At 42.1% G+C, this 24,463-nt stretch overlaps 1 protein-coding gene across 4 annotated transcripts in view; it reads right to left on the bottom strand.

Moving 5' to 3' along the window:
- The window catches only part of JARID2 (jumonji and AT-rich interaction domain containing 2), a 187,313-nt gene that overhangs the window by 30,324 nt on the left and 132,526 nt on the right, over positions 1-24,463 (bottom strand). For all 4 annotated transcript variants that reach the window (XR_014529594.1, XR_014529595.1, XM_083519051.1 and 1 more), the window contains exons 4-6: positions 16,361-16,530; positions 9,163-9,339; positions 2,432-2,661 (exon numbers count right to left, since the gene is read on the bottom strand). Coding sequence is in view for 2 of the 4 variants with exons in the window: in XM_083519051.1 (XP_083375177.1) it covers positions 2,432-2,661; positions 9,163-9,339; positions 16,361-16,530 (577 nt within the window). In the remaining 2 variants the exon portion in view is untranslated. The remainder of the gene's footprint in view (positions 1-2,431; positions 2,662-9,162; positions 9,340-16,360; positions 16,531-24,463) is intronic.

Raw genomic sequence — 24,463 nt, 5'->3', positions numbered from 1 at the left:
TTCAAGTAACTGAGAAAGGAGCTAGAGAGCAAAGCAGAAAAAGCAGGGAAAGAGCAGGGCACACACAGCAGGGGGAAATGTGTAGATCTACAAAACAGGAAAGACATTATAGAAAAGTAGAAAGGGGGATGGAGCAAAGACTCGGGCAACAAATTTCTTCCTTTCGGGCACAACTAATAATTTGACATTCATCCTAAGAACATAAAATATAATGCCGTGATCTAATGTTGAGTTGTAAATCTTTCTATATGCCTAGTTCTACTTTATACTGGGGAAAACAGGATTTTCATTTCAGGAGTTCACCCCTACAGTAAATTTATCTATAGACTCATATAATAATAGTGACCAAGGAGGCTACTTCTAGGATTGACTTGGGGAAATTGCAGAAGATATTTCATCCCTTTAATATAGCAACATTAACCAAATTTGTCTGGTCTGGGAAAGGGTTTTTAATTATCTGTCTGCCCCACTATTTCATTACAGTATTATGCTTGTGAGTGTTCTGTTTATGTTTAGCATGTGCTGATGCTATCTCAGAGAGATACAACTGTATGAGAAGACTAAGAGTTAAGGGGGGAAAGTACACCTTTAGGAGTGCCATGAAAACCTTTTCACACAGGTGGCTTGCAAGATTATCTGCAGGAAACTGAGGGGGCACTTGGAGGGAAGAAGTACTGGAATCATTTTCCTGTTTTTTTCTTAAGCTTCCACCCTGTTTGCACTGCAATGCTGGCCCTATTCCTGTTGCTGTTTTTAACAGCGTACAAATACCTGTGTCGAGTCACATCTCCTGTGCTTTTGTGGACCATCCAGAAAACATATGTGTGTATATAAGGAATTTCTGATCATATTGCTAATGCTGTCTCATTCTGGGAGGGCGAAGAACCTCCATCTTCATATTCTGCTCAGTCTACTTGTTCAAATGAACACAGGGAAAGCTGAGTTGTTTTTTTCTACAATCAAGCGGTATATAAATTTTAGGAAGCAAATGGAATAAATGGTGATATTACTACTATGGTCAGGTTTGGTAGATCTTCCCTAGCTTCATAAACCATGAGCACAGGGACCAACCGTCTTGTCCAGCACCTCTTCCCCCCCCCCCACCCCCAACGTTCATGCTAGCTCCACCACCTCATTCACAGGCCTGTATTAAGCCAGAGGTTTCCTGCAATGTCCAAACTGGGGAGCTTAATAACTCTTAATTAACCAGGGTAAAAAGCCAAAACCTGATCCTGGTTTATTATCCTGGTCTGTTAACTTAACATTAAGCCACAGTTCTCTAGTTTAGACATAACAGGAAGCTTTTGGCTTAATGCAAGTCAGTAGCAGAGCACTGAAACTGATGCCTAAGGAGAGGAGGTGGAGAGGCAAAGCAGAGCCACTCAGTCTCAACTCTCACTTCTGGCTTCATAAACCATGTTTCGTGCTGAGAGAGATCATCTGAACCTGATCTATAAGTCAATCTCACCTGTGTTAGCTCTTCTGGTTCTGCATACAAATCTCAAGGGGGTGTCTATTGGTTTACATTTACAAAGATCTAAATCAGGCAGGTACATATTGGCAAATCACGGCTTGGGGGTTCCTGACCTAACTGCTAAATATGGATAGGGAAGTTACCTCAAGGAGTGCCAATAGGCAAACAGCCAAAAGCATTCAGGTCTTTCCAAGCCTTCTCCAGCTGAATAAACATCAGCCAAACAAAGCCTTGCTTTAGGCTCTGTTGGTTCATGGAGGTACTAGAGATTTCTGGCACTATATCTAAGAATCATTACCATAAAGAGAGAGAGAGAGAAGTAGATATTGAGAGCACAACAAAAGACAGGGGGGACATTGTATAGATAAGGGCCTCTAAACTCCGAGGTGCTGAAATTTAGCGCCGACACAGCAGTTTTCCTACAGAACCTCTTCAGTAAATTTGAAATAAACTGAGGATGTGTTTATTAACTGTAGCCATTCAATCTTTTGCTGTCAACTGGGGGTGTGATATGTTAATCGTGGCTGAGCTTGCCTCCCAGAAACAGGTTTTGCTTATAATGTATTTGGGGTAGGAAGGGAATCTTCTGTAAGTATCATGTGCCATGTAATGTACTGTTGTTGTTTTAAGAATTCTTTTCTCTCTTTTATTTGTTAAATAAATAGGTTTTTTAAAAGACCCTGTCTTCAAGGAAACCTATATGGAACTAAAGTTTCCAAGACTGGGCTATCCTGGTTGCACAGAATAACACGGTCATGTGAATTCGTTCTTACAACCAATCAGACGTTGCTTTAAAACTGTATAAGAAGAACCCTCATGCAACTAAGGCACGGTAATAAAGTGTGTGTCTCCTTACAATACAACAAGCGACCTAAATAGAACTAGCATTAAATATACCTCAAAACATCTCGAGATAAATTTGGACAGTTTTGTCCCAACTGGTGCAACACACACTACCTGTTTCCTTAAATCCTGAGCCGATCGATGAAGGGTGTGGTGGTTGTTAGCATTGAGCCCTTTTGTGGAAAAGCCCATGTTTGTTGAAGAATGGTGGTTAGCAGCAGCCTGGTCTTTGCGACTCTCAGTCCTGTGTTCGCCATTTCTGTCCTTTCCTGGCGTTGTGTCTTTGACTCTGTGTTTCTGAACATGTTCTCTCTCTTTTGTTGATTTGCTGGATCCGTTGAAGACTGTGTAGGAAGAAGAAACATTTGTGAGCAGAAGAAGCAGTGGAAAAGAACAAGACAAGCACAGATTCCAGTTCAGACTCCTTTTGAAAACAACAGTACAAAAGCAGCAGCAGTGACAAGCTGATACTTTTGGGTGATATCCAAAGTCGTAACAGGACTTCTTCCTCTCTTTCCCAATATCAAATCTGATCTGGATGGTCCCCCAGTCCTTCAGAGCAAATCTGGGGAGCTGCAGGGGAGAGGAGGAGAAGTGGAAGTATCATTATGAGAGTGGAAGTCCATTCCGCTTGCAGACAGACACTGCGCAGTTGCATAGCCCCTGCACTGCTCTGGCACAAGCTGCAACATGCATGGTCTAATGCTGCCCTAACACCAGGAGGAATGGTGTGAGGGAGCTTCAGGAGAGTTGCAAAGTTAGCATTCTATCCATAACAGTAGCCTTAGCCAACATGGTCAATGGCCAGAGATGTTCAGAGCTGGAGCCCAACATCTGGAGGGCATCATATTGCCTATCTCTGACAACGCACAATCCCACAAAACAAGGCTGGGGAACAGGATCTGAGGGTGGGCACCAAATCCTTCTCTCCCCATCCGTTTGTGCACCAAGTTTGACAGGTGGGCAGTGGTATCAGGTGGCCCATTATCATCCCATGTGGTGCTTTGAAATCCCAACCATCAGCTTCAAAGATCTGTTTACTGTTCTCTGCAGCCCTCGAAGTACAGAAGACTAAGGCAGGGTACTATGTTACAGGTAGGTAGCCGTGTTGGTCTGCCATAGTCAAAACAAAATAAAAAAAATCCTTCCAGTAGCACCTTAGCGACCAACTAAGTTTGTTATTGGTATGAGCTTTCGTGTGAAAGAAATGTGCATGCACACAAAAACTCATACCAATAACAAACTTAGTTGGTCTCTAAGGTGCTACTGGAAGGATTTTTTTAATTTTGTAGTGTACTATGGGCAGGGCTTTGCAGGCGCAACCCTCTATTTGGCCCTGTTGTGTCCCTACTTGCCCCATACCTGATGTCACAAAGCTTGGCCAGAGCAGCCTCACAGGACCAATGGATGGACCATCACTACCAAGAAGCAAGTAGCATACATACATACAGGACACTGACAAACTGGAACGTGTCCAGAGGAGGGCAACCAAAATGGTCAAAGGCCTGGAAACGATGCCTTATGAGGAACGGCTAAGGGAGCTGGGCATGTTTAGCCTGGAAAAGAGGAGGTTAAGGGGTGATATGATAGCCATGTTCAAATATATAAAAGGATGTCACATAGAGGAGGGAGAAAGGTTGTTTTCTGCTGCTCCAGAGAAGCGGACACGGAGCAATGGATCCAAACTACAAGAAAGAAGATTCCACCTAAACATTAGGAAGAACTTCCTGACAGTAAGAGCTGTTCGACAGTGGAATTTGCTGCCAAGGAGTGTGGTGGAGTCTCCTTCTTTGGAGGTCTTTAAGCAGAGGCTTGACAACCATATGTCAGGAGTGCTCTGATGGTGTTTCCTGCTTGGCAGGGGGTTGGACTCGATGGCCCTTGTGGTCTCTTCCAACTCTATGATTCTATGATTCTACTCAAGGGTCGGTTACTGGTGAAGCCACCTAAACCCACAGGCCACTTTCCTTTCTCTGAGATAATGTTGATAATTGTGGTAGTGGTTATAATGTCTAGCATTTATGGGGCACTTTCAAGTGTGTGACAGACACCAAGAGAAATGTTTTCTCAAACAACAGATTGCTTAATGTCCAAAGGACAGCAGAATCACAGGGGGCACAAGGGCAAGGGTATAACTCTCATGCTTTTAGTGACACAAAACACTCATCAGGGACTTTAGCTCTGCAGCTGTAGGAGAACATGAAGTATCAAAGCATTTCACACTGATAAGAGGAGGAAAATAGAAGAAGATTGCCAAAACCCACCACAAACACAACTGACTATCCTTTTCCAGTCCACACTGTTAGAACAGAGCTGGGCATCGAGGGAGGTGGAACGCCAATGGTTTCATGGCGCACTCATGAGGACACAAAGCTAGTGGCACTTGCCAGAAGCCTGCCAACTGTTTCCTACTCGACATGATGCAATGACAAGGAACGATGTTTTGAGTAGCAGCAGTAGTTTCTACAAAGATGTCACACAGTAAGTACATGCTCATTCCACAACAGTATCTTTTTGCGGAAAGCTGTTTAGGAAGTAAGATATCAAAAATGCTTTGAATGATTATGGAATGGAAAAATGCAGGGCTTTTTTTCAGCCGGAACTTGCCAGAACTTTCAGGTGGGTGCCATTGCAATTATAAGAGAACGAGGGAGGAGTCCATGGTGAGTTCCAGCACCTCTTTTTCTAGAAGAAAAAGCACTGGAAAATGTATTGTAATGTTTGTGTTTGGAATTTCTAAATATTAAAAAACAAGCCCAAAAACAAACAATTAACGTTTCAGGCTCACTGTGTATGCCTTGCAGCTTCTGAGCTCTAAAGATTAAAAACAAATGAAAACACTTCAACACTGTCATTACCCTGGCCTAGGCCAACTAATGAGCTAGTCAAATACTACAAGGCAATGTCACATGGGAATTATTTTTTAAAAAACAAACCTGCCCCACCACTTTCCCAACATGGTAACCACAGCATTATCTCAGAAAACAGTTTAACCACGAAAATTATCACACCCTGCATTTGGGTCTTATTCATGTTGCAATATAGATCAGTACTGCTCCCAGGCTCCCAAACAGTGCACTTTCGGTTGAGCAATAATCATGCAACAATAATACGGTGGTTAACTATTTCCCTCCTTTTTCCTTTTAGCCAGATGTCAACTGCAGTGAATGTTATGCACATTTCTTGGTTTTATTTATTTAATTAAAGTGCTTTTTTTACTACCAACAGATTCCAGAGCAGTGAACAAAAAGCACTGTTATGTTTATCACAAACAGTAAAATATGCAATAAAAACATAAGACTGAAGCTGCAGCTAAAAACATATAGAAGTCTAGGGCACCACACAAGTAAAAATAAATGGGAAAAACTGAAGTGTCTTTACCTGGCACTGAAAAAGTTGTAATGTCTGTCTGTGCCAGGCACAATTCTTAAAGGGAGAGGATTGCATAACCAAGATGCCTGCCGTCTCCTTTACTGTTATTTCCAGCACTTCCAATTAAATAGGCAGTTAGGGTATAGCTTCAGCAGCAGATCTCAAAACAGAGGCAGGCTAGTAAAGGAAGGGGTGCTCCTTCCAGTATTTGGGTATCAGCACCTTAAATTGGGTCTTGAGATAAATAGGCAACCGTTGTAGTTCTTGATTAGTATAATATGACTAGTGTAGTGTGGATATGCCTAGATCCCAGTTAAAATTCTGGCAGCCATTTTCTACATTAGTTGAAACTTCTATGTTGCCTTCAAGGGCAGCCCCACATAGAACACATCACAGTAGTCCAACTGGGAGGTTACAAGAGCATGAATCACCATGGCCAAGAATACCTTGTGCAGCAATGGTCACAACTGGCAAACCAGCCAAGGCTAATGCCTCAAAGAACCCTTGGGCTTCTAATGACAAAGCTGGAGCTAGGAGCATTCCCAAGCGGCAAACCTGCTCTTTTACAGGGAGTGCAACTGTGCACAGAACAGGTTAAATACTAATTACAGGAATCCAGGAACCATCTACCCACAGTGCCTGTGCCCTGCCAAGATCCAGCTTCAGTTCACTGGCACTCATCCAGGCCAGGCACCAAGTCAGCATCTGCACAGTTTCATCTGACTAAAATGGCAGAGAGAATCAAGAGCTGGTGTCAGGAGCGGGCCAGCAACAACTCACACGGCGTCAGTGAAATTAACTCTTTAGTCAAAGAAACAAGACAGCTCAGGAGGCCAGGCCTAGAGAGCACAGCAATTCTTCTTGGTAGATCTTGCCCCTATGAGGCAGTTGTGGGGACTGAAGGTCATCGCCTTCCCAGTTCCCACAACTCCCTAAGGCTCCTCCTCTACTGGTTCCTTCCTAAGCAATGAAAGGCTCCGTCATCTTGCCTGTTTTTGCTCTGCCCTCTTCATACCTCTTTGGGTTCTTGGAGACCAGGGGAGAGGGAGCTGGTTGCAGCAGGAGGGGGAGGCCCCCTGGCTTCTTCAGCAGCCTGCCTAATCTCTGCCTGTTGGCTCCACTTCTCTCCAGCCTCCGGTTCTGGCCTGCACTCTGCCACAGACTTTTCTTGCTCACTAAACCCTGCTATGTCTTCAGCTCCTGACACCTCCTCCTCCCAGTCTTCTCCCTCTGACCACTCATTGTTGTCCTATCACCAATCCCCTGGCTCTGAGCCTTCTTCCTTCGGGGGCTCCCCAGCTGGTGCCTCCCACCACACCTCTGCCTCTAGCCAGTCAATGACAGATGAGTATCATCAGGACTTAGATAACACCACTCAGTGGCTTTATATGCCATGGTGTCAAGTAGAGCCCCGTCAATGCCAACTTCTGGAACCAATACTACAGGTAAGAGTGGGATCATATAACTGTGCCCTGTACACCCATCTAACTGAGATGGTCTACTAGGCTAAACATAGTCAACGGTATAAAACACTGCTAAGAAATAAAAGAAAACTGGATTGTGCACACACGTCCCACATCTCCAGGCAGGGATCAAACCTGTTTCAGTGACAAAATCAGGCTTGAACCTGAAATGAAATGAGTCAGAGCCAAAGCTCTCAGCTAAAAAAAGAAAGAAGAGAGAAAGGAGGAGGCATTTAAGTATAAATGTATGTATGTCTATGACTATAGATAGATAGATAGATAGATATAGTGTAAACAACTATTCTTCAAGTATTCAAATATTAAATATTAACATGTAATGTTAAAATAATATTATTTTAATAAAAGGCAGGTCATGGATGCAACTGTCCTTTTCCATCCAACTGGAAATATCCTGTTACAAGATAGGGCAAGACAGATCTCCTGTTATGGTCTCAGTTAACTGAGGGAAGCATTTGGATATATGAAAAGAGTGGTTATTGCCAGCAGTTCTTCACAAGGACAGGGTGAACCCCACCCTCCTTTGCAGAATGGAACTGGGAAGAGGTATAGCTTTCACCTGCTACTTTTATTTACTTCAGTCAGAGAAAGCTGAACCATGGTCAGTGTTTGCCTCCATGCAAAAGGAGCTGCAAATAAAGAAACGTTTCCCTCTGCCAAGAGACGCTGACCAGGCATCCCCTACAGGACACAGCAAAGGGAGAAGGGGGCGTGAATGGCAAGAGAATTTATCACTGAGTCCCAGGGAAAGAAAGTAGAACTGATTTACTGTGAAGGTGCTGCCAATGTCAATAGAATATGTATGACTTTGGTGGGGGTGTGGGAGCCCAGGTATTTTTTCATCCTGGCTATCAGAGCTTAGGGCTTCAAGCTACTCAGTGCTGAATACATTTTTCAGGCTCTACTGACAAGGCGCTGATCAATTTATCTGGATATGACATGAAGGCCGTGTGAAGAAAATACATTGTGACTCAGGCAGCTCTGCTGATTTGCAAGAAAGTAATTGATGTGATCCTACAGGAACAAAAATGCCGCATTAGTGACAGTGCTAATGTATTAACCTAGCAACTAGGAAAACAGGATCCCAAATAAGAGAGATGAAAAATAATGCTGTTTGCAGGACACACGTCTTGCTGCCACTGGCTTCACACTGTGGGTTTTGTTTTTAACAGAAAAGAAAGGAAAGAAGACACGTAGAGAAAACATTAACTGTGGGCTGAAGCCAACAGAATTAGCCAAAGGATTTGGGGGCCTATGGGGAAGGGGCAAAGCTCAGCCGCACAGCACCAGCGTTTCTTCCAAAGGGCCGCCTCTCCAATGCCTCACAACTCCAGATGTGAGAGACCCCCGTCTGAAATACTGCAGTTGGGAGTTGCCAGTCAAAAGTTGACAATACTGAGCTAGATGGGCTAACGATCTGACATACAGCAGCTTCCTATGAAACTAAATTCATTAGGTAGTAACTCAGCTAAGTTTTACTCAGAGTAAACACAATGGAATCAATGGGTCTAACTTGGTCATCATGCTGATTAACTTCAATACTCTTAAGAAAATATCATTTATTAATTGTGTTTATAATTCCACCATTTCTCCAAGTGGAACAGGGTGCTACCCATCTTCATTTTATTCTGCCGACAACCCCGAAGGCTAAGCTAGTCTGAAAACTAGCGACTGGCCCAAGGAGGGATCTGAACCCTGGTTTCCCACGTCCTAGTCCAGCACACCACACTGGCTCTAAATAAATCGTATCTGCATGCCAGTCATCACCATGAGCGTTTAAACAGCTTGATATTTGCTCCATTCCCCAAGAGATAAGAGGGGGTGAGGGTGGGAATACAATGCAAGATGCTAACATTTAATCTTCATACTATTTGCACAAGTACAAAGTGACTGGAGGAGACCTCAGTTCAGCCCTCAGATGCCATCTTTAACTCTAAGCACACATAGCCTGACTCATCACTGTCAAATGAAGTTCTACATTTAAGGACCTACCATGCCCATTTGGAACGTGCTTCTGTGTTTTCCCTTTCCTGGGGGTCGACTGGCATGAAGACGAAGCATTGTTTGTGGTCACCTTCGTTTCCTCTGCTTCTTCATCTTCTTCCTCCTCTTCCTCCTCATCCTGAGAGCTTCCAAAATATACCATGTTGCTGGGCAGGGCAGGAGAACCTGATACCAAGACAAATGCATTAAATATCATCTGATTGCACACAACTACTAATCTCAGTTAAAACATGGGCTATGAGCAATCAGTTAGGACTTGTGGTGGGTGGGTGACGGATGAACACATTGGAGGTTTAGGGTGCCACTATTTTTGGAAGCCGAACGTCTGATGGGGCACCTGTGGCTTCCGATTGGCTGCAGGAGCTTTCTGCAGCCAATCAGAAGCCGTGCTTTGGTTTCCGAATGTTTTGGAGGTTGAATGGACTTCTGGAACAGATTCCGTTCGACTTCCAAAGTATGTTTGTAGTTAGATATGGCAGCTCTTGGCTTCTGTGAACCAAATTATGAGGGGTGCTCTTTTATCATTGTGGATTTCAATTTAATTATAGTTGAAATGCAACTTGAACCATTTTTTTTTTTACCCTGCCTTTCACTCTGGAACATATTCACAAGATAGCTTACAGGAGAGGTGGGGGGAGGGGTGTCATAATACAAATTCCAATGAGTTGTGGAGATTGGTAACCACCATTAAAAGTTATCCAAGAGTAGATTAAACAATTTAAATGTTGGCTGGGGCAGCTGAGTAAAGAGTTCAAGAACATACAAGTCCCCCCAACTCTGGTCTAAACAATTACCCACAGAGTTATTCAGACAACAGAGACAAATCAAATGCAACAGCTCAACACTCAGCATGGCAGAGACAGCACATTAAGTAGGTCGCTGCACATTCGACTGAACTATGTAATGAAAGAGCTTTGGGCAAGCTTTCAAGTCAAACAGAATTCTTTATCAGGCTGACTGGGAAGGCAGGTAAATATAAAACAAAAGGGGAAATGTAAGCAGGTATGTTAAGAAGTGATGCTGTTACTGGCAACTTTAACAGAAAATCACAAATACCACAACATTTCAGGGCCTCCAGAATAATTTTGTTTTCTCTTGGCTTGATATAGGTTGTTATTTAAAAAAGAAAACTGCCTCAAGCCCATCAACAGTAAAGGCAGCATCTGTTTTGCCAAAAGCAGCATTTCACTGCTTTCCAGGATTACCTGGCAGAGTGTCTGCACTGTTTACTGAAGTGAAAACTAAATGTTTTCATCTGCACAGAAATCAAACTGGGATATTAAAACTCCACAGAAACCATTTCAGCCCAAGAGCGTTCTGTGTAATTTGGGCTGTGGGTTTCTGGAAAAACTGGATTCTTCTCTGCAAATCATGTGGTTCTCTCCTTTCCCCTTTTCTGATACTCTCTTTCTCCTTGCAATTAAACACAGCCCAGCTGTGCACTTGAAAAACACTAAAACAATTTAAGCCGTCACAGTGATTTAGGGATGAAGTCAGGTCAAGGTATGTGGGCCTTAAGCCTGGCCAAGTAAACACATGGTATGCCAAATGCTACATTTCTGAAGAATTAGGGTCCCCTCACCCCCATGCCCCCAGTGCCTTTTGACAGGAGGCTCCATTTCATGAGTACATATATAGGTGGAAAATCCCGCTTAAGCTGCATTGCCTGCACCTCAGCACTCAGGATATAAAGCCTGACTCACATTTACGTTGGCACCAAGGCCTCAGTGTAAATAGAATGTGATCTATTTAAAGGCTGGTTTTATATTTGCCAGCATGATGCAAAGGACCCGTAGTGTAAGTGAGATTCTGGTCTGTATTCTCAAAGAGAAAAGAACGACTGTACATACACTGTTACTCTCTGAGAAGTAATCACATAGGGCAGAGTTTGCTGGTGCCTCAATAAACAGGAGAAGTGGGTGGTTGGGTCAATTTAAAAGTCTGCATGCAAGGTGAGGAGCAGAAAGACAGACTGCCCTTCAACGCTTGTGCCCTCCATCACTAGTGGACCATGAACAGCCTGGTATTACGGCTGTGACATACAGCCCAATCTTCTTACCCCCCCACCCCCGGTCCTTTAAAGCTCTAGTGAAAGCAGTGGAGCATGGGACAATTGTTTATCCTATGGGAAAGAAATTGGGGGGGGAAACTTAAGACCCTGTTTATTCTTTGTTGGAGATGGGGAGTGGAGTAATTGATTGGCAAGAATCTTGCACTAAAAGACCCAATTCCTGACCCCTGACCCCTCTTCACAGAGGGGACAACAGGATAAGGGGTGAATGGCATTATCATGAAGAAAATAAAACTAAAACTTTAAACAAGTTTGAAATTATCATCATCATCAGGTGAAGCAAGGTGGGAAGAGACATTTAGTCTGGATAAGATCAAAGCACCTCGATCTATTTAACTGAACAATAATCTGGGAACACTCAGAGCCAATTTTTCTTTCATTTCTGAATTCCAGAACTATTGTCACTGTGCAAACAAATTTATAAGAAAGGTAGGTGTGTGTGTGTGTGTGTGTGTGTGTGTGTGTGTGAGAGAGAGAGAGAGAGAGAGAGAGAGAGAGAGAGAGAGAGAGAGAATAATCTCTTTTCATAATAAAAGTGTTCCTAGCCAATGTGGATTATATGCTTAAAGTCTCACGCACTTGGTTCCTGCATTGCTTGTAAATATGCTGATATGATTGCAGAAAACTGCACATGAGCACAAACCTTGCAGCACCCACAAATCAGTAAACTTTCCACCCTCAAGCAATTTAGAGATGAAAATGGGGACACTATCAGATGAGGCCAGAGTGGGGAGAGCAATGAGAAGGTGGAGCGTGGAAAGATCAGTAGATAAAAAGCAGGTGGATGAAGTAAAAAACATGCACAGGTCAATAAATGAATTCCTGCTAGAGATTTATTCCTAATGACCCCATTATACAGTGTGTCATTTGCCTGGGGTTAGCCTACCAGATAGCGACCAAACTTTTAAACACTCGCCCCATTAGACATCTTTAGGTACTAGGAAAAAATATTCCTCTCCAACCAGGCCTTTGGCTGATTAACATTCCATGTCCTTTTAAGTTTGTGGCAGGGGTGGGTGGTTTATGGGTGTTTTATTCTTATTATGCATTTTGTGTTTTTATTTTGTATTTTTATGCTGTGAACCACCCTGAGATCTTTGGATAAAGGGCGGTCTACAATTTAAATAAATAAATCTGCTGATGTAAATACAAAAATTAATGAATTCAATTAGTTCTGTATGTTAAGCAACTCTGTATATTCATTAAATAAATACATAAATGGTGTCCAGCTCCCAGAAGAACAGAAACTGGCTGCAATTACTAAAACTAAATTTAAAATAAATACTTGAAGAGGCCACTCTGACTATGCACAGAGGTACTCTTATTATTACATATATCCAAGGACTGAATTCTTGATTCAAGAGGTTTGAAACTTAGAGCTATCAAAGGCTTAGGGTCAATCAATAATCCTATTTAACTACATAATTAGCCAATTATTACTACACAGTATTTTAATGCAGATTAAAGTTTGAGTCTTCTGTTTGAATACCAGTTTTTCTCTGCTACCTACCAAAGGCTGATGATTTATTGTGGCGAAAATCATCAAAAGCAAATCCTGAATCAAATAACTATAGGCAGGCTGCCTATCTGAAGATTCGAGTAGCTGAAAGGTGTCAAGATTTATTACTATTGAGAGGAAGAGACTGCTTCGTGCTGTTAAATGCACACCTCGTTCCTTTTGAATATGGGAAATTTTGAGGCATTTTTGAACTTCAAATATTGCCCATTTGGGGTGGGGTGGGGGAGAGAATTAGGATTATGTAGTGTGGGTTCAGCTCCCCCCCCTTTTTTTTTTACCCTGTACATATCACACAGACAAAATGAGGCCATTCCTCTCCTCCTGGATTGCATTTTCAAGGAGCCTTTTCATGATCACATCAGTAAACATGTAGTTTGCTTTGGAATGTGCTTATTCAGCTTTGTTTAACCTGTGCCCAAAATGAATGCAGCTTAAGAGAGACCCTAGTGTTACTAAGGAGGCTATTATTATTATGGCCTTTTGGGGCCAGGAATGGGGAGTGGATGGGCTTGAGAAATTCTTTGTGTACAGTTCTGTTGGATACAATGCTTTAAGCTGCATGACCTTTCAGAGGTTAAGCAAGGTAGGAGGGCCATCCAAGTTTTAGGGAAGTTGGGCTGTCAAATAAGCACAGATTTAAACTGTTAACATCCTTGGAAATCAAAGTGCTTAATATAGTTTTAATGTTCATTTGAACAGTAACTAATGAGGCTTAACTTAATGTCCTATTTTACAGAGGATAGCACTCTATCTGGTCCAAACCCAGTTTAATGTAAGAAAAACGAGCAGTCGCCTTGAAGTTACTCATCAACAGTTAGCACTTGTTAGTCTGTGCAGCCAGATAGGTCACCTGATCATAGTCTTTCTCACTATGGGGAGATGAGTTTTATTACTATTTAAATTATAGTGATTACTTCTAAATTTGCATCTATAAATATACATTTACATCTAGCATATGCAAATGTTACGCAAAACACTCCAGCCATTCTGCCTTGGTAAGTCTGAGCCTGGCAAGAAAGAGTCACTGAATGGCAAGGTCACTGAATGAGGCGCCTTCTGAAACCAGGCCTCAACTTCAAGGAGGTTTGGCATGATTTGGAAAGGACCTGGGGAAAGGAACTCTTCAGTTTGCCTTTCTGAACCCCAGCAACCCACGATTCAGCACTACTGTCTGCTTACGGGGGTTTTTGCGACCTGCCTCCTTTGCTCAATTTACACTCCTCTGTTCCATTTTGGAATGGTTTTATGTTTATTTTATATTATTTTATATTTATATTTATTTGTTTTAAAGTTATGTTTGTTGTAACTCAACCTGGACCTCATAGTGAAAGACAGGTAATAATACATTTTATGAATGAATGAATATTGTAGCTCATATTTGCCCCAATTTTTACAAGTCTTGGACAAGAATTTAACCACTACCATTATCTAGGAGGAACCTGATTCTGCACCGGAGCTTTTGTCTCTACCCTTCTGCTTTACACTAAGAAGGGATGGTGAGGGACTTCTGCATTTGGCTTCAACAGAAGAAATGGTGTTGTCACATGGGAACTTCCTCTTCTCCAGGCAGCCCTTGTTCTACCCAGTGTCAAACAGTCTAGTCCAGATGTGGGGAACTCTTGCCCCCCCCCATGCCAATAACTAGGGGTAATTGGAGTTGTAGTTCAGTAACATCTGGAGGGCCAAAGATTTCTCACTCTAGATTGTAACATGTGATTATGTTAAAACAAATCTTATAAATATAAGAACAACAAACACTTAAAAAAACTTTACTATGATATATTAACAAACTCTGCTATCTCTTTTTAGGGCAAAGTATCTTAGTACATTTTTTTTTAAAAAAAAAAGGCCTGGAAAAAACCATGCTGCTTTCTGGCTGTCACTGTGTTCTTTAAAAATGCTATTTTAAAAATGAGTCTAACATACTTTTGGGGCTATTTTTAAAGTTAAAGTAAGCATGCAAATGTACCTAAATAAAAAAAGTGCTTCAGTGTAAATTAAATAATACATTTTAAAGATTGATTTTCTAAAAGTGATGTGCTCGGAATTTCCCACCCATTTGGATACATCCTGTTCATTATTATGGTTAGAAAACACACACACACACAGAGAGAGAGAGAGAGAGAGAGAGAGAGAGAGAGAGGGTTCTATATTCCCTGAAGTGCTGAAAGTCAATTGTAATTCTTCATGTAGTTTACAGAGGAAGAGCAGTGGCTGGGTAGCAGTAGCTGCCATTCTCAAAACATCCTCTATCTGTGTGATACACAACTCAGGAAAAACAGCACTCTGGGGTTAACCAACTGAATGAAAATGTATCTGGAAGTTCTATTCTATTCTATTCTATTCTATTCTATTCTATTCTATTCTGATAAGAGGGGATCCAGTTGCTATTTAGCTAGTACAGTAAAGGAAGATTTAGGTGTGTCTACCATCAACTATACCACTCCTAGCAAAAGGTCTTGATCAACTATGCAGTAGGAGAGACTATGGGATGGATTCTAGACTTAGTCATGCTTCAAGTAGACCCACTGAAATCATGGAACATAAATGACCAACTAAGGTTGGTCCAACCCCATACCTATAGGGCATGTTTATGCTTATTTTGGAGGGTTGTACACTTAGCTAACTAAACTCTTGTGTAAAAAAGCAGCTTTAGCAGCAAGAAAATTGTAAGGTTTGGTGCTTTAACCCCAACATTTAGATCTTTCTCTGCTCCAACTAAAAAGTTCCAAATATGTATTTGCCCTCAAAAACAGATTTAGAGTCCCCATGGGTTTTTAATCTTTATTTTAAAGATGCCTTTTGGAGGTATCATAATTTAACCTCTGTGCCTCCAATACATGTTGAGAATCTCACACTTGGGATGGAGTCAGTGAAAGATCAATGTGGAACAGGGGCAATCCGTAGCAAGAGGGAAGTTAAAAAACCTCAACCTTGCACATCTCCACTCAAAATTCCTTGAGTGGCTGTTCTTCTCTTAGGAAATGCAGCTGTCAGGATTTTGTTCCACGGATACGCACATGACATGGAATTCTGTCCTCAGCCATTGGACAGAATTTAAAGGCTGAGAGGAAATTTTGGGCAAAATCCATCAAATTATTTGCAGAAAACATTCTATGAGATAATACAGTGATACTTCTGGTTGCGAACGGGATCCGTTCCGGAGGCCTGTTCACAGCCTGAAGCGCCGTATCTGCACAGGTGCGTGGCGTGATTTGGCACTTGTGAACATGCACGAAGCACAATTTAGCGCTTCTGAGCATGTGTGAGCAGCGAAACCCGGAAGTAACCCTTTCTGGTACTTCCAGGTTGCCGTGGGACGCAACCTGAAAAAATGTAACATGAAACAAACGTAACATGAGGTATGACTGTACTGCTTCCAAGTCAGAAGCAGAGAATGTGCACTCTGCAGTGAGGAATATGGATTTCCCCCACCTTCTTCCTCTTCCCTGTCCCCAACTTTCCATTCTTCCAAAATCCTCTTTTCGAGCACTTTTGGAACTATGTAATGGGGAAGAAATAAGTATCTGGAGTGTAAATCTTAAAAGTTCATTTTTCCCCCTACATTGGTATGCTGGGATAGGGGACACACTTACCTCGAAGGCAGAGAAATGTAAGGAAATCTTCTGTCTTGGGCTTCCTTTTGGAGAGGTCAGAAATCTGTGTAGCTGGAGGGGGCAATAATGGCTCCACTATCTTTATTGGAGTTGTGCTGGGACTGTTTGGCTGAGACTGAGCAAACTTTCTTTGTGCTTGCAGCCTTGGCCTAAGAAAAACAGAGGAAAACAAATGCAATTAGGAAGGAAAGACAGCTGAAGAGAAGCAAAAGTTAAGTCAATGTGAAGGGCAAGATTTTAAGCTAATGCCAATATAGCCGTCTCATAAACATGCCAATTCTGTATATTTTTGAGCACTGTAATTGGTTATAAATATCACAGAAATACCAGGTTGCTTTAAAGAACACCCCCCCCCCCCGTAAAACAGCTTCTACAATAAGCAAGGGAGGTTTCATTAGGAGAACGAGAATTAAAACTACAAATAAACAGCAATTTTTAATACTTTTTGAATACCCACCCATTTTTATATGGAGAAGATATAAAACTCAAAATTTTTTAATACTTGGAAACAAATGAAAAAAAGTCAGAGGGATGAGAAATATTAGGCAAAAGCAGAACACATGCAATAGTTCTATATATTTAAAAAGTAAACTTTCTTTAGATGATGATTAACAACAACAACAACAACAACAACAACAACAACAACAACAACAACACTATGGCATGAGCTTTTCAATCTTTTTAGCAATAGCAGCACTGTCTTTCACTGAATAGGAAAATGATTCATAAACTCCTTTGAGAGCCCCTTCAATTTTTTTCTTTGTACTCTGAGACAATGGGCACGTACAAAATTCATGAGCTGCACATTATATTTGCACTGTGAACATATGCTCTTTTAGGCTCTTGTCCCTTTCAAATACACATGAGCAGCAAGAAGAAGAAGAAGAAAAAAATCACACCTCTCTTAACAAGACAAGCTGCTCAAAGCACATGGTTGTATCTTCTATAATTCCATGTGGCTGCATTCTGTGAAAGTGTGGCATCATCTGAAATGCAGAGACCACTCTGGAAGGGCATACAACATGGTTTCTTTCCATACCACATCATTCAGGCATACTGAATGCACTGCCTATTTGAACATTACCAGAGCAGCAAGGATATGGCCACATGGAAGCAGCAACTATGTCGACTCAAGTAATGCAAGAACCTTTCCTATCTATGACAGTGACACAGAACCTTCACAGTGGGGCAATCTTATTAAGTTCCCAGGAAGACAGTTCATTAACAACGGATAAATATTGCCATGCATTTGAACTGATCCAGAATATGAATAATTAGATCCCGGTAGAAACACAGGTAATTTGGCGATGTCCTCTGTGCCACCTTTGGCCCACATAAGACCTTCCTTCAAACTAGATTCCCTTTACAGCTCACCCAATTCAATTGGATTATGTTTCCCTGCTTTGCTACAGGATGACTGCAGAGTCTATGCTCCTCGACTAGCTAACGCCTTTGGTTTTGTAAGAGTTGCGGCATCTCTGAAACCAATGCCAAGTTCATGTCATTTCAACAGCCGAAAATGAACGCTCTGCTGGTTTCCCGCCAAGCTGCTGTCATTTGCATAAACACTCCCAGATTGTCCCTTCATACACCCTTAGTGAGAATTAACACATGCTTATTCACATTTTTTCCCTTCCCATAATACTGCATTTTATATCAAGCATCAACCACAGTTCTCCACAGCATAACCAATTTTCTCACAAGTACACATGCAAGGTTCCCCTGGCACAGGAGGATAAAGGCCAGGAGGGGTAGGGGGGAAATGAAAGGTTCTTAGGGCACAAAATATGTCCTATCTGTTTCCCATTTAAGACATAATGTTTTGTGTTCCCTCCCCACAAACATCTGGAGATTAAGCAGATGATGAATCTGGGAAGGTTATGGTTTGTGCTTTTGGTTTTGTGCTAGAGAGACCTAAGAATCACAGAGGTGAAACACTGGCTATTGAGAAAGACAAGAGGCAAAAAGGGAAGGGGCAAAAGCTTCAATCCCACCAGGAATATTAGAGCTCACGGTGATGGAGCTGGGTACAGTGCAAAGCAAATAGGCAATGTCAGGACTAGTCAAACTTCAATCAAGAGGGTGTTTCATGATCAGAGCACCACCACTGAGAAGGCCTGATCTTATGTCACCACCTGATGAATTTCCCCTTAAGGATCAGAACAGGCTGGTACAAGGAGAGGTATTTCTTCATTTGTACCCTCCTTTCCTCATAAGAAACCCAAGGGGGCTGCAAACATAAAATTCAAAGTATCAATTACAAAAATAGTAACACTCTAAAAAGGAAAACAGCAGCAGAAAAAGGTCTCCATCTCCAAATAAGCCTATGAAAACAAATACAATGAAACAGCCATCTAAAAACAAAAGCCTGCTGAAAAAGGAAGGTTTTTACTAGCTTGTAAGGTAAAGGTAAAGGTAAAGGGACGCGGGTGGGGCTGTGGGTAAAACCTCAGTACCTAGGACTTGCCGATCGTCAGGTCGGCGGCTTGAATCCCCGCGGCGGGGTGCGCTCCCGTTGCTCGGTCCCAGCGCCTGCCAACCTAGCAGTTCGAAAGCACCCCCGGGTGCAAGTAGATAAATAGGGACCGCTTACTAGCGGGAAGGTAAACGGCGTTTCCGTGTGCTGCGCTGGCTCGCCAGATGCAGCTTGTCACGCTGGCCACGTGACCCGGAAGTGTCTCCGGACAGCGCTGGCCCCCGGCCTCTTAAGTGAGATGGGCGCACATCCCTAGAGTTGGACATGACTGGCCCATACGGGCAGGAGTACCTTTACCTTTACCTTTAAGGTAAAGGGACCCCTGACCATTAGGTCCGGTCGTGACCGTTTCTGTGGTTGCGGCGCTCATCTCGCTTTATGGCAGAGGGAGTCGGAGTAAAGCTTCCAGGTCATGTGGCCAGCATGACTAAGCCGCTTCTGGCAAACCAGAGCAGCGCACGGAAACACTGTTTACCTTCCCGTCGGAGTGGTACCTATTTATCTACTTGCACTTTGACGTGCTTTCGAACTGCTGAGGCAACATTCCTCTGGCAGTTCCAGAACTTAGGCACAGCTACAGAAAAGGCTCCTCATTGGTCCCATCCAAGAATATTTCAGGGAATGCTGGCTGGGAGGCTCATAATGCAGAAAGTGGGCCTTCAGATACCTCGGTCCTAAACTGAACCACACCTTTTTCCAAAGCCACACTGCTCACCAGCCCTGCTCTGTGCCCCCCCTATCAATAAATTTCTGTTGAAAGCAGCAGGTAGCAATGAAGCAGGAGTATAATAATTTCAGGAGAATTTAATGATTAGGAAAGTATGCAAAAATACAGAAATTAAGAACTCAAAATGGTACTGAAAATAAATTTTAATAATACCTTGTCCAGAGGCACTGAAACAATAACCATCATATAAACAAACCATAATAGTTTTTATTATATATGGTCAGTAATTATTAAACAATTCTGTTTTTTAAAAAAACTTTATAATGCACAAATCATACCTTTAAACAGTAATCCTACACCTCTACTAAGCATAATATAAACCAATTAATCACATCCAGCACACTAGTTTCTCATCACAGAACCAAAACTCTGAAAAATCCTCATTATAAAATCACCTACATTATAATTATGTATCCCTTTAAATCAATAAATCCTTGTAGAAATGAAAATGGGGCCGTGAAATTATGAAAATAGAAAATCCTTTCCTTAAACATTTGCTTTCTGAATGATTGAGAGACACAGCCTAGTTTATGAAAAGTGTTATGAACATATTAAAAATATAAACCAACGTTTTCAAGAAGTCAGATTCAACGCCAGAGTCAAGATCCTATGCAGACGGAAAATATGGACAGCCTTTGCAACAGTCTGGAATTATCAAGACAATATGATTTAAAATAGATGATCTAATTCAGCCAATATATATTCTGCACAGGAGGTTAGCTTGGATGATTAAAATGGCCTCTTTGGTGGCCTTCGGACTATGAAATTATATCAGGCTGCAGGATCAGCTCTGCTCTCATACCATGAAGATATTTATAGCGTATAACAACATAAATGGTTTAGTCACTAGCGGGCACCCATACGCCGGAGTAGCACACAGCTTCTGCTGACTACAGTGCAGAAACTGACCAGAATCCACACCTACATATGCACAGGATGAAGAAAGGTGGCAGCCATCTAGCAATGCAGTTCAAAGGGTCAGGACGTAAGTGGTTAGTAATGGAGCTTAGGCAGAGTTTCAATCTCCTAGTAAAGACCCCAGTAGCTGCTTTGTCATTTGACAGTTAGGCTATATTGTGTTGTTCCTAAGTGTGGCTATGTGAAAGCTATTTTTCAATTTGGATTGAGTATACCCACAAACATTTAGTACATTTTTACCACTCTCTCCAACCTTGTACCACAGAATAGCTTAATGGTTACTTGCAACAAACTATAAAACTATTCTAAGAAGTAGCTGAAGAGTCTGCTACCTGCTTTCTTTTCATTTCTTCCAGTAATGTTTTCCCTTTACTACCTGATAATACAGACAACTGACAGAAGCAGGGAATCAAAAAAGGCTGTCCGTTGAGGATGGAATCATGATGATTGTCCATAATGGAAAGTAAAGATATTCCTCTTAACACCCTGTAGTCCACGCCTAGTCACTGAAAGCTGAGCCTGGTTCTGTCTGCACAGATCAATCCTGGGTTCCGTTTCTGGGTTGCATTCAGTGCGATAAAACATTCAGAATGTGCTTTTATACTGCTGAATTGTAACTCATGTCAGCCACAAAGGTGATGGCAAATAGCAGCCTGAACATTTACACATCAAACCACTGATCAACCAAGGTTTTAGCAGAGGCCTGGAGTGCTTTCACTGTGACAGAAATAACAGTACTTGCAAGTTTAATAATATTGTTTTAAAGCAGGGGTGATGAACCTGTGGCGCTCCTGGTGCTGTTGGACTCCAACTCCAATCAGCCTGGCCAGCATAGCCAATGGGTCAGGGATGATGGATGTTGTAATACAACAACACCTGGAAGGCCACAGTTTGCACCCATGGTTGTTGTTTAGTTGTGCCCGACTCTTTGAGACCCCATGGACCAGAGCACGCCAGGCACTCCTGTCTTCCACTGCCTCCCGCAGTTTGGTCAAACTCATGTTGGTAGCTTTGAAAACACTCTCCAACCATCTTGTACTCTGTCGTCCCCTTCTCCTTGTGCCCTCCATCTTTCCCAACATCAGGGTCTTTTCCAGGTAGTCTTCTCTTCTCATGAGGTGGCCAAAGTATTGGAGCCTCAGCTTCAGGATCTGTCCTTCCAGTGAGCACTCAGGGCTGATTTCCTTAAGAATGGATAGGTTTGATCTTCTTGCAGTCCACAGGACTCTCAAGAGTCTCCTCCAACACCATAATTCAAAAGCATCAATTCTTTGGTGATCAGCCTTCTTCATGGTCCAGCTCTCACTTCCATACATCACTACTGGGAAAACCATAGCTTTAACTATACAGACCTTTGTCGGCAAGGTGATGTCTCTGCTTTTTTAAGATGCTGTCTAGTTTTGTCATTGCTTTTCTCCCAAGAAGTAGGGGTCTTTTAATTTTGTGACTGCACCCACGGTAGATGGAAACAAATTGCTTAGCCTGATAGAAATACAAGACCTGAAACTTAGTCTGGCAAATGGCACATTGTGAAACATGTGCATGATGGGAGGCAGTAAAAGAGAAGGGGGGAAAGCAAGGAGAGAACCTACTGTGAAAAATGACTTTATTGAATTTTGTTTCACTTAATTACTCTAACACCAGTTGAGACACAGCATCAGGTTTCAACTGAAGTACCCACAGTTGTCTGAGAAGCCTGCCCACTTTAAACAGTTTCATCTTAACCTGGGGAAACTAAATATAACTGAAGTCAGAATTGCTATAGCTATGCTAACCACTATACCACCTCTCTCACCACCAAGGAAATACATCAAGCAAATAGTAAGAGAACCCATGCAAGTGATGCTGACACAAAACCCCACACATACACTAAGCAGAAGAATAGAAGCATTACCATCCCATCCCACCCACCGTTCCCCTCCCCCTCTTCTCCCTCTTTTCTTCCCAGCCTAATACTGCATGCGACACTAATGTCTCACAACAAATGAAACTGATCTGTAGAAAACACAACTTGAAAAAAGAGACAATGAAAGTATTTTTGTAAACTAAGAAATCTTTAATAAAAAGAATTGCTATAGCTTTACTATGTTCCCGAAGCATCGTCATGGAAATCTCAACCATTTATTGAGTTAGTATGACTGAAACAGTCTTTACTATTGATTGAAAAAATAGTCTTTACTATTATTTGTTTCCCCCCAATTCTGTCTGTTTGTTTATTACTCATTATTAGATTAATTCATCTATGTTCAGTGATGTTACTTTTAATTTTTCTAATAGAATATTGTACAAATGGAATGTGTGCCCAGGTGCATGCGCGCGCACACAAACGATGTCAATGATAAACAATAAAATAAAACTGAATTTAAAAATGGAAGCTTCAACATTCTAAATGAGCATGTAAACACACAATACACTTGGAATGTATCCAAATGATCAATTCCAAGTGTGCTCCAAGGTATCTGATCTTAAACTTGGCATGACAGTCCCACAAGCCCCGATATAAAAAGCAGTCATGTGAAATGCAGCCTTACAAGTAATGGTTGCAAGGAGGAGCAGTGTGCCATCGGGGACAAGGGAGAATAACTGTCTTCCTCCCTTCCCCTTTCCCCCTTTATTCTCAAAGGTTTCCATGGAGGTGCACTTCAGCATATGAAAGGGGGAATGCTAAGCCTACAAAAGAGGGGAAATTGCTTGGGAGCAGAAACAGACTGACCCTGGCGTATCAGAATGGTCTGCATCTGGAGGCTGATAGAGGCAGATAGTTTCCTGGTGTTTCTTGGGGGTTTCCCATCTGATATGACCTGTGGGCCTGTTGGTAGCCTGCTTGACCTCTGGAATTTGGATGTGACCTGGACAATTAACTCAATTACTCTTAAGACATCCTTCGCCTGTCTTGTAGCAAGGGACCCTCTCCTTGATTTTTTGAGGAGCTGGCTGAAAATTAAGCTGGGAGACGGCTAAAGTGCAAATGGCAGAAGACTCAAAGAGACCTAATTCGATCAAACACAGGTTACAGTCCATCTCGTTGGTGGTGGATGGCAGTGAAGGGTTCATACTTTTCTGCTATGATTACCGGTATGTCTGCTCAGCATAGGTGGTACAGCATTTTCAGGAAGGGATATCAGGTGAAATCATATAAGGGCACTAGTCAGGCACTAGGTGCAAGTCAACTGGTGTCCTGCTCTTAGCCTACCTATGAGCAGGTCTTGGGTGGGGCCATGAAACAGAGTCCAAAAATGCCAATGGGTCAGAATGTGAGAGCTAGACTGTTATCTGGATCTAACATTTTATGGTAGTTTTGTGTCAGCTGCGGCTGCCTATCCCTTTGTTTCCATGTTTGATTTGAGACACTGGCTTTGGTCTTCCAAAGTCTAAACGTTCTGGGCCCAGTTATCTCAGGAATCACATCCATCCACCTCTCTTTAAGAACTTTGCTCAGTTTCTGTGACCTACTCATCAATCCGCCAGTAGCAGAGTTTTGCTTGGTACAAAACAAGAAAGAGAAAGTGCAGCTCTTGAATTGTGGGAACCAAATTATGAAATTATCTCCCCATAAAGGTATTTTTGCTCCCTGAGGCAGTTTTGTTTAAGTGGGCATTTTTAAATTGAAACCTTGTAAGACTCATTTTATTGCTACTGTCTGTCATAGTTTTAAACAGCTGGTATTCCACTGTCATTTTAAATTATTCTGTTCTTAGATGGTTTTTAGTTGGTAGATGTAAACCGCCTTGTGCCTGCTTGACAGAGAAAGGTGGGATAAAAGAATGTTGTTGTTGTTGTTTTTTGTGTCTGTGTGTGTGTGTGTATGTGTGTGTCTGTGTGTGTGTGTGTGTGTATATATATATATATATATACACACACACACACACACACACACACACACACACACACACACACACACACACACATATATAAAATAGGCGCATGACCATGTTGCAAACCCCATTACTAAAAAGCAGAG

Source organism: Podarcis liolepis (genome assembly GCF_965112155.1).
Source record: "Podarcis liolepis genome assembly, chromosome: 8".
Taxonomy (NCBI): domain Eukaryota; kingdom Metazoa; phylum Chordata; class Lepidosauria; order Squamata; family Lacertidae; genus Podarcis; species Podarcis liolepis.
The sequence above is the reverse complement of the archived record's forward strand: the minus strand, read 5'-3'. Positions and strand labels throughout refer to the sequence as shown.